The following is an 11425-nucleotide window of genomic DNA, read 5'->3' on the forward strand; positions in this document are numbered from 1 at the left end:
CTATTAGGATATGCAAAGTAACTTACATGGGAATGGAGAAAGGCTGTATTCCTATTAGCATTCATGGGAGCTATGCAGCTCCAGTCTTGCTCATCAAGTTTGGAATATACCCTTTTGTTATTGATGGGAAAATGTCACCAGTTACAAATGGTTACACACACGGGTGTAGCCGGGTCAAAGCAAACTCCAATACTTTCTTTCCCCTTCTAAGGCAGAGTGCTGCTTCAGCAGTTCTTTTTTGACCTGATAGCACACATCTTTAGATAAAAGAAACTGCTGCAGCCTCATCACCCAAAGATGAAAGAAAACCTCCAAAAGGATATTCCATTAGTGACGTGTGATGGGACAATCATTAGACACCACTGCAGGCATCTTTGCATATGAAGTCTGGGTTCAAACTCCTCCACAGATTCACCCACAGCTCTGATGAGTCTCATAAAACAGTCTTTCAAAAGCGTGAATAGGGTCTGAGTCATCAGTTTCCCAGCTACAGACAACTACAGTCACTTCACATGTATTACTGAAAGCTTCCTTTAAAAAACAAAACAAAGCTGCTTGGTGCTGCAAATATTCCTTGCCAGATATGTCATGACACCTCCTAATAGATGAAAATCACTAGGTGTTGCTAGTTTAAAAGCAGTCCAGTTTTTGGTGGGTGGGAAGAAGCTGCTGGAAGTTTCTACTATGTCCGGCACAGAGCCAATCGCTGAAGGCTCTGACAACGGGCAGGTTACTAGCCCAATTAGAAAAGTTGGTAACGCCTCTGTGATGACATATTTAAGAAAGGAAAAAAGTTGGGAAGATCTCTTTCTTCTGAGTGGTGGGAAGGCAGCTGCTGGGGCCCATCCTGGCGCGGGGCACCGGGGGCCTTCTTGAGGCTGGGGCCCTCTTGAGGCCAGGACCCTCTTGAGGCCAGGACCACACAGCCAGGGCCACCTGTGCGGTGCCGGCAGGGACCACGTGGCCAGTGATGAAAACACAGCGAACAATTCCCTGACATGGAGCACAGACAAGATTAACCTTTTCAGTGCAGTGAAGGTCTATAAGAACTTTTCAACTGATAGAACTTGAGAACAATAATACCTACAGACAACAATTTTCTTCCGAGTTAGAGAAAAGGGAAAAGTGAGAACATGTGAGGAGAAGAACATGGCGGCACTAAGGTAGGTGCAAAGGAAAGAGGGGGAGGAAGTGCTTCAGGTGTCAGAGCTGAGATTCTTCTGCAAGCCGTGGGGAGGACTATAATACAACAAACTATTTCCCTGTAATTCATGAGGTGCATGGGGGAATGCAGAGATCCACTCACAGCCCATGAGAAAGAGTGCCCACGCTAGAGTGAGTGGATGCTGAAAAGCTGTAATCTAGTGAGAAACTCAGAGAGAGAGGACCCTTGCTTCCAGAGACAGAGAAGCCTTGCTTCCAAACTAGAGCAACTTATTCTTAAAAGACTAAATCCCATGAACTAAAATGACCCGTGCTGGGCAGCTGTGGGAAGACTGCTTGGCCCATGGGAGGGACTCACGTTACAGCAGGTTGGGCAGGCTGCTGTTTGTGAAAATTAGAGCTACATTAGAGAAATTCGCAGAGAACTGTATCCCGCGGGAAGGACTCCACGGCACAACAGAAGAACTCCTTTCCCTGAATGAACTGAAGAAAGATTCTTAGAAAGTGAAAGACTGACCAAAACCCCATGTTTTGTCTCCTTGTGCTGTCGGTGGGAAAGAGGGAGGGGCCGGGACGAAAATAAAGTGTTCTAAAGGTTTATTTCAGTTCTCATTACCCTTTTTACTTTTCATTCTGTTAATAATAAATCTTCTTTATACTGTTGAAGTTTTGAACCTGTTTTGCCTTGAAATATTTTCTCCCTAATCCTCATCTCAATTTACGAAGTTTTCATGTTAATTTCTCCTCCTCTGCTCAGCTATAGCAGAGGAAAATAAGTAATTAGGGTCTTTTTGGGGTGCCTGGCACTTAACCAGTGTCAAACCCCAACATCAGGTAAAAACTAATTTTCTTCAACTTGAGATGCCATGAGAAAACTTTGGGTTTATGGGAAATTAATTCAATTTTGTCATGTTCAGTATTGCTCTTTCTGGAAATACAGTTGTGGAAGATTCATTCTGCTTGCATTGGCATCCCCAGAAAGATATAAAATCATTCTGGGACTCCTACAAATATTTTCACACATTTGTCACATAATCTAACAATCCAAGCTTGTCTTTGTTGGATAGCAGCTTCTCTGTGGGGCTATATCTAAGCCTTCAGCGCCGCTGTGTTAATCAGCACAAGCTGTGCTTCTGACCCGTGATAAAAATAGAAGGCTTATTTCTGAGCAGGCTTTGATTAGGAAGATGGTATGAAAGAAGAAATTGCCTATCTAGGAGAAACCACACCGTTCACAGTTAATTACACCTGAAACACTCAGCAAGGAAAATGTTATGTGGGTCCAGGTGTCAAGAAAATATCCTCAGCAAGGCTATTAAATGGTTTAGAAAGTGTCCTGACTTGCAAGAAACTTAGGTTTGATGAAATTCTAACTACACTTGGTATCCACTGGACTATTTTAACAAATGCAAAATAAGGAAGCCTGAAAATTAGCTTTGACTTTTGTTCCTGCAGGAACGAAACCACATTTAAATGTTAGTACTATTCCATGCTTCTTCACGAAGGGCAGTAATCAGACGTGCATGAAGTGACCAGCTTGTTATTTTATGCTGACTTCTGTACCTGAGAATATTTATATTCTTTCAGGTAAACCTCTATGCTCTTGATAGAAATGTATTGCTTGTGTTGCTGATGCTATTCAGTTAGGGGGTACCTAGTACCTACACAGTCTTAGGAATACCTTTATTTTAACTGGTCCATCCCTCATCCACAACAGAATACTGTTTTAAGGTAGGTACAGATAAACGTATGCATGTATATATATTTATGTACGTATATATTTTTTTTCTTTAAAACAGTGTGAGACACAAGAACACAATGCACCTTTACCGTTTGTTTTACAATACCTGGAAATGTGGCTTCAGTTAAGCTGCTGTGGATGTGAATGTGACCCTTCACAGAGATACACAATTGTTAACTCTTATTTTTATGTCTTCAGACTCAAGACAGCTAGTTTTCAAAAGTAAAGCCATAAAAAATTTCTGTCTTTTTTAGTATCAAACATGCTTCTAGCCACTTTGGTTGTTCTGGAAACATTGTATAGCAAGGCTCAAAAACAAAAGGGGAAAAAAACCCCTTATTTAAACTTACTTTAAGATTAAATCTAATCTGTTTAGGAAGCAGACTAGCAAACACATTTGTCTTCAGCAATTTTTTTACAACATATTTAGCCTAACCTTAGAGCTGTCAGGTTTTTTAAGGAATACTGGTTTTGGTCCTGCTGTAATCAAGAACTTCCCTCTAAGTCTGTGTCAGGAGAAACCTGCACTAGATTAAATTTAATAGTTAGACTAGGACATCTGCCTATTCCCTGAGCACCCCAAAAGCTGCTGACAGTCTGTTAGAGGTAAAAATGATTCTACTAGAGAAGGAAAGTTGAAATATCTATAGGGCTTAATTTGTGGTACGTCTCTTGTGAGAAAGATCTATCAGTGCAGCCTGCACTTCTGTACGTCTGCAGTACTAGTGCTGAGGGGACAGGTGTGAAGGGATATAAAGAAAACTGCCCGGCAACTTTTGAGGGCGCAGTAAGGTGGCAAGAGCCAGGCGGGACTAAGAGGTACAGAATGAGGAGAGAAGCTGCGAACCTAACAGGCTAAAAGGGTCTCAGAAGAACCCTCATACTGACCCAAATACATGACAACTTCGTGTATCTGAGCAGCCTCAATTTCTCCAGAAGGAGGATCAGCAAGAGTGATGTATTGATAAGAAAATCCCATAGCGGGATAGCACACGGGCGGCTCGCGGGGAAGGCTGGGGGTGAAGTGCTTCCTCGTCCGGCAGCGCCGGTCCCCGGCCCCGCGCTCCGGCCTCCAACGCCGAGAGGCTCACCACAGCGCTCTGTGGGCCGCGGCGGAACAGCGCGGCGGTGCGCGGCGGAGCAGTATGAGGCAGTGCCGGTGCGGGCGGTGCCGAGACCCGCTCTCCCGCCGGGCCCGCCCCGCCGGCTCCTCACGGCCGAGCCCCGGGGCCGCCTCCCGCCACCCCCGCCCCCAGGGCTGCGCGCGGCCGGCGCCGGGGCGTGGCGGCGCTGCGGACGTGGCGGCGCGGCCGCCATCGCGGCGGGTCCCATGTGGAGCGGGGGCAAGTAGAGCCGCAGCTAGGGGCGGAGTGGGGCGGTGGGGCCGGGCCGGGTCGGGCAGGGCTCGGCACTGCTCTCACCTACCCGGGGCGGCGGGGTCGGTCGTTGCTGCACCGGGAGGGAGCTGGGCGGGGGCGAGGAGGAGGGGCTGGCGTGGGGCTCCCCGCGGAGGGCGCTACGCTTGCGGTCCGTTCCACAGGGCCACCCGCGGAGCATGGCCGGCAGAGGGGCCGGCAGAGGGGCCGGCAGCGGCCCGCAGCCGCCCGCCTTGGCGCAGCCGCCCGCCGGCGGTCACCTGTACCCCTTCGTGAGCGCGGAGAGCGAGGGGCCCGAGGAGGAGGGCGAGGTGTCGGAGCTGCGGCCGCGGGGCAGGGAGAAGGTCCGGCGGAGCGCGTCGAGGGACAGGCTGGATGATATCGTCCTGGTGACGAAGGACATCCGGGAGGGGGACACGCTGAACGCGATCGCGCTACAGTTCTGCTGCTCGGTAAGTGCCTGGGCGGCGCGGGGCCGGTCCCGGGCCGGCTTGCGCGCGGAGGCTGTGCGTGGGAAACGCCGTGTTTCTCAGAAGTGGAAAATGACGTCGCAGTGTTCGTGTTACACCGCAGAGTTCCGGTTCCGTGGGCTTTTCCCGTTAAAACTAATGCAGCTGTGAGAAACAAGTGCATAACTTTGGTTGTGACACTCTCTTAGAGTCTAACGTTACCCTTAAAGCTATGCTGCAGTCACAGGTCGTCACTTCTCGTGCCATCCACTGTTAGGCTGGGTGATGAGGGGGAGATGTTGGTAAACGATCTTAAGGGTTCGTGTGGAACCCTAATTCCGTTAAAGTAGGGCGAGAAATTCTCCGTAATTTTCTTTTGAATTCTGCTAAATTGCCCTAATATTTTAAGCATGAGCATGCTGTACTAAGAGCTTTCCATCCCTCTGCACCGTTCTTTGTGCTCACTACTTCTAGCTCAGTTCTTATATTAGTCTGGTGAATGTCCCGCCTACCTAAGAATTTTGGCTGGCCAGTACTGAGTAAGGCAGTGGCATTGGTCTTGACTGATGTTTCCAGTTTTATCCGGAAATTAGCTGTGCGTGTTGGTGGGACTGACTGTTAAGTGCACAGGTGCTGTGAGGTCAAGTTCAAAATCTGTATTTACAGAATATGCTGTCATCTAATTCTTCAGGCAGAAACAGAATTGGGGCCTCCTGTTGTGACTTGAGGTATTAAAGTCTTGATATAACTGTTTCCTGATTGGGACAGGCCTTAGCCTTGTTAATCAAATATTGGCTTCAGAACCTACTGCAATTATGACTCAATCAGGCCTCACTAAGAAAGGAAGGATAACTGAGTTGTGCTCTTTTTTGCAAATTTAAGAGAATGTGGAAGAGAGATCCTGGGGCTTGAGGCAGATAGTGTAAGTTGCATTGTGGTGGAATCATAAATTAGTAGGGTAAATGTTGCATTTGGCAGTCTTTTTTTCTTATGTAATTTATTCAGCATTGTGCACATAACAAATATACTGTCATAGGAACTGAAAGACTTCTTTACATTAAAAAGATTCTTGTGAACTTGGGTACAGTACATCTCAAAATGGGCGCAGTTCCTGTGTGCTTTGCAGGTGTTGCAGAAAAGCACTGAATTATGGTATATTCAAAAGTACTTCATTATGGTGAAATTTGTGGCGGTGCTTTCTATAGTAAGGGAGTTACCATTTGAAAATGAAACCAGTGATTTTCCAAGGGCACTTATACTCCTGCAGAGTATTTCACATTACACTTAAAATCTGAACTTAGTGAAAGCAAAATGGGATTCATTTTGGGCAAGAATAGGGAAAGGGGAGAGCTGACTTGGGTAAGATAGATGACAGTTTCAAAGTTACACTTCTGCCTTAGTTAAGTTCTGCCTTAGTCCCCAGAAGTAGCAAAGGACCATGTGGCTAGATGAATTGCAAACTCATAATTTGTAGTAACTCCTTACTCAGAAGTTTTCCACTGAATTAGAAATTAACAGTAATTTACATAATTTGAAAACAGTGAGGTAAAGTCTCATTCATTTCACAGAGGTAATTGCCAACTGATAGTTGAACACACATATAAATAAATATATCTGTGTGAAGTGACTTTTAATCTTCTTATCGATGTGAGGAAGTTTTTACATCATCATTAATGTTCAGATTTGGTCTTTGACCTTTCTGACTTCATAGTGTATGAATGGGTATCAATTTAGGGGAAAAAAAAAAAAAGGTAATGGTAATATAAACCAAAGGTCTTGCCTTAGACTTAGACTTAGACTTAAAATCTGAACTTCATTTGAACAAAATGAGATTCATTTTGAGCAAGAATACGGAAAAGGGGAGCTGCCTTCGCTAGGGCAAAAACAAAGACCTTGGCTTTTATTTCCTTACAAAAGACTTGTATTTCTTCAGGGTATAATACCATTAAGAGAGTTTTGGTTTGATGGAGTATGATGTTTTAGCTGTTGTTTTCATTTTTAGGTTGCAGATATCAAGAGAGTTAACAATCTTATCAACGATCAAGATTTTTTTGCCCTGAGGTCTATCAAAATTCCAGTGAAAAAGTTCAGTGTATTGACTGAAACCCACATCTCTCCAAAAGGAAGACCAGCTCTTCGGCCTGCTCTGTGTTCCCCAGAAGTACAGGAAAGTTCTCTTTGTGATAAATTCTCTGCTAATGAGACTGCTGGCAACTTCTTAAAAGAAGTCGATCGAGATATAGAAGAAATAGTGAAGTGCAATGATACGAAGAGAGAGAATCTGAATGAAGTTGTTTCTGCTTTAGCAGCCCAACAGATGTGTTTTGAAACTGATGGTAAAACTGAAAAATGCAAGGATCCTTACTATGGAGCAGACTGGGGTATAGGATGGTGGACAGCAGTAGTGATTATGTTGATTATTGGCATAATAACTCCAGTTTTTTATCTCCTGTATTATGAAGTTCTAGTGAAAGCAGATGTCAGTCACCATTCTGCAGTGGACCCTCCCCATTTCTTTGTCACAGCAGTATCGCGTCAGAAAGAAATAGAAAATTGAATAAATCCAGCAAATACTATAAAAGTTGATAATCAAGGAGACCTTCAGCATTAACAATGGAAGATCCTAGACAACTGTTATTTGTAGATACATAACATAACCTTAGGTAAAGGGGAATCCACAGAATGCAAAAGGCACTTGGAACACAGAGAAAAAGTGTAGTGATGTGTGACTTGCCTTTATGGGCAATGTTCCACTACAAGGATATTTCTGGGGATCACATAATCTCTGAATATGCCTGAGACAGGCTATTTGCAAGACTGGGGTGTAAATTACGGTATAAAGTCATCTCTGAAGCTTTGCACTTTTTTCTGTTTGATAGGCATGTTTCTTAATTGATGATGAGGTAAAAAAATGTAGTTTGAACTAATACACAAGGAATGTCACTGTGAGTGTCTTTTACAGCCCACAAATGGGCAAATGGGGATATCTAACTTTCAAGCATCTGAAAGTATTTATAGAATTCATAGTACACTTGACATTTTAATATCAGGTTTACAGTTGTAAGTTAAAGTGGTGTTCTCATAATTTTATCTTTCCTATAGAGTAAGATTTTTTTAAAAACTCAATCATTCCATAATTAATTGCCACTATGAAGTTCTTTTTTACAATTGACTATTACAGAGGCAGTAGCAAATACTTAAACTGTTTTCAGTATAGGCATAGGGTAATTTATTTACTCTGTGTGTGATTCTGTGCCTCAACACAGTCCATTTAGGAGTCTTTCTGAAACTTCACATTCTTCCTTGGCATCCTAGTGAAAACTGACTGGACTGCATTCTCATCTGGTGGGTCACCTGTGTGTAGAATGAAGGAAGAACCGAAGTGTGGCACCTTGCTTTAATGTCCCCAGTACTCCTTATTTTATGCTAATAGATTTATTTTTCCCCCCTCTGGTTAATCTCAGTTCAGGACCAACTGACTCTTCAGACAGCAGTCATGTGGGTACTGAGCATGCTAATGGTCTTGTGCCCATGAACCTCAAGCACTTAACTTTTTCCTGAAATGTCCTAGAAAACTTTAAATGGTATTTAATGCCTGCTAGCAAATTCTAGCAGAATAGACAACTTGCAGCTTCAGACTTGTTTTTTACATACTACTGTATTCATTAGCCACTGTGCTCCTGAATGTTTCTCTTGGAGTTTCATGATCAACCTTGGTTTTCCCCTCTTCCCCATCTGAAAATGCTACAAGATAAAAAACCAAAAAACGTAAATAAAAACTGCACATCTCCGGACTCTTCATGCACAAAGGAGGTACTTGTGTACTCAGAATACTTTTAAATAAAAACTGAGATGGTGCCTGTAAATTTTTTTTTTTTTTGTTATATTTGCCTTGTGGAGCAAGAATTCCATTGCCCTGTTCAAAACGGTGTTTACTACTGAACCCCAAGATAACAAACCTGATTAGGACTTAACAAAGAGAGAAGTGGAAAAACAGTCAGTATCCTTTAAACTACTATTGTAACCTTCCCAATGAGTGACTTGACTAAGTATATACGGTATAAAAAATCAGCTAAAGTGAATGTTTTCTAACTGTTGAGGTATTCCACAGTGCTTTATCAGATTCTGAGAGTAAAGACTTAGGCCCCATCAATTCTGGGGGCACCTGTTGCCCCAAGAAGTGGGGCAGATAGTCTTCACTGGCATGCCAAGTGTATGAACAAGAATTGGCCAACTTGAATTATATTGGAATTGAGGCAGGCCAAAGCTTGAAGGAAAATGGTGTACAGTTAGGTATGTGAACTATAATCTGTGGCTTTTGAACCCTTTGATTAAAGGAGCATCTGTGGAGATAGTGAGCCTACTCATAGTCTCCACACTAGAAAGGGACTACAAACAGGCATGAACTTGATGGTATGCATAACACTTGTTTTCAAAGATCTGTTTAAATAGTAGTTCTTTTCATTAAGAGAATATGCCAGTAAGACAAACATAAACACTGAGGTAGCAGTTCTGTGCTATATGAAAAAATGCTTTGCAAAATAATTTATGGTGGCTATCGTGATACAGCTTCTGTGGTTAAAACTTTAAAAGGTGACTCGCTCAGACAAGAAAGCTTTGGCACATGAAAGCAACTGTTTTCTGTATAGGACGGAAGTTGGTATATAATGTGTCAGTTTTTGGCTGCAAGCCTTTTTATTTGTTTGCTTCTTCCCCCATCAGACTGTTGCTGAAACTCACCAGTTCTAATACTTCATATTGTCATTTCTTACGGATTTGTCAAAAAACATTAAATTAGCTATTGTGATGATGCAGCATAAGCCTAATTTACAGCATATACCTGAACTGATGGTTGTTAAATTGCTATCAGTGCAGAAGTGAAATTAACTTCAGTTGTGGTTTGACTAGGTCAGGAAGGTCTCTGTCCTGTTGATGTATGGATACAGAGGTCTGTGGTGGTACAGCTGAAGAGTCCTGTGGTGTGTCCCAGACTTTGGGCTTTTACACTGTTGAAGACATGTGGCTTACTGGCACTGAGTTAAGGATGATGGGCCGTGATTTACCTTAGGATAAACAGTCTCTGGAAAAACACAAAGGGACAGCTGTTTTATTGGACGATAGTCCATTCTAACCAAGTGCCTGGCATGTTTTTACATACATATTATGTAGAACATTTCATATAGTACATTTTTAAATACAGAGTTAATTTTATCAGAAGATGGCAGTAGATTTCTTTTCAAGACTGTCGGACTCCTGATCCTGGTAATCTACAAGCGTCAGCTGGCTTGGCTTTCTGCAGAATGCAGGGATCTTTACAGCTTTTTTCCAAGGTACAACACAACTGGTAATGCATCATCACATGTCAGCCCTGAATAAATAGAGTAGCTGCTCTGTGGACAACTTAAATCTGATTCAAGTTAAAATCTGTGAAGTTAGTATTTTAGAAACTGACTTGTTAAACAAACAAAAGACAAATAAACAAAAGAAACCCCCAAAACAAACGAACAAACAAAAGACAAAAACCCTACAAACACAGAATAATTGAGTTGTAAATCACCTTTTGGATTAATTGCAACACATTTTTCAAAAAGTGGGTTTTAAACTTAAGTGCATGTTACACTGTTGGATCATATAAAATCAAAGTGTTTTTAATATGATATACTTAGGAGTAAGTTCTCACAAGTAGTGTTTGTAACTTTTATAAAGGCTGAAAATGCAACTTTGTGAAATACTTCTGAGTGAGGATGGAAGTCTTATTTTAAAAACTTCTGGTCCTCTGCTTTTAGAAGAACATAAGCAATATACGTAAAATAAAGATTTTATTTTAGACTGCAGTGAAAGTAGTGCATCTAATATATTCTTAGTTCTACATACTTTGTATGTTTTATTACAGCAGGCCACTACTTGTATTTGTTTAGGCCAATTTTTATGTATGATCTAAAATAAAAACCTTTGGACCGTAAGTATTTTTGTAGGTGGTAGCTGCATATGGCATTCATATCTCGCATACCATATCTGCAGCCTTAATGGTTTATCGTGTTCATGCCTTGTAAACTTTGAACTTTTCTGGATAAATTTCAGAGAACTTGTTAGTTTGCAGAAATATGTATGAACAACTAAGGGAGGGATCAGCGAAGTTCTTAGATGGTGATATGACTACACACTGAAAGCAGTATTATTCTTCTGTGCTATAAATACAGGATTTGAATATATGCATGTCCAAACTTGAAGTTTGCTGAAAACCAAAGAACAGTTATAAGTTTTATTGTCATTATGGTGTTGTAACAAATTCTAAGCAGTCAGAAAATCAGCTTCTAAAAAGAGGTGCAAGTGTTACACGTTTGGAAGAACACAATCTCACTGCTTTTCAGAAGTGCCTTGGCACTGATCTGTGTCCTTGCAGAACTCATTCCTAAGTGATGGCCTTATTTGCCATTGCTAAACTAATCCCGGAGGGTCCAGCCTAAGACTCTGCAGCTCCCTCTGGATGATAGACATGACTACAGTTTACATCTTAAAGGTCTCAGAAATACCTGATTTTTACCAGAGTAATATTTTTCAACAGTTCAGCAGGAAGGTGGCTGCCCATTAGCAGAATGATTAATGGAAAAAGTAATTGGTCCTCAAGAATTACTGTCTGTTACAGAATAAGGTATTGTACTTGTTCAGGCAAGCCACAACTTGTCAACAAATTG

At 42.3% G+C, this 11425-nt stretch overlaps 1 protein-coding gene across 1 annotated transcript; it reads left to right on the forward strand.

Annotated features, from left to right (window-relative positions):
• Nucleotides 1-4185: 4185 nt before the first annotated feature.
• On the forward strand, nucleotides 4186-8807 carry LYSMD3 (LysM domain containing 3). The gene is made up of 3 exons (XM_082301438.1): nucleotides 4186-4248; nucleotides 4446-4733; nucleotides 6733-8807. Exons 2-3 carry the CDS (start codon nucleotides 4461-4463, stop codon nucleotides 7285-7287), a joined length of 828 nt encoding a protein of 275 aa, XP_082157564.1. The 5' UTR covers nucleotides 4186-4248; nucleotides 4446-4460; the 3' UTR covers nucleotides 7288-8807.
• Nucleotides 8808-11425: the final 2618 nt, after the last annotated feature.

Source organism: Coloeus monedula (genome assembly GCF_965178545.1).
Source record: "Coloeus monedula genome assembly, chromosome: Z".
Classification (NCBI taxonomy): domain Eukaryota; kingdom Metazoa; phylum Chordata; class Aves; order Passeriformes; family Corvidae; genus Coloeus; species Coloeus monedula.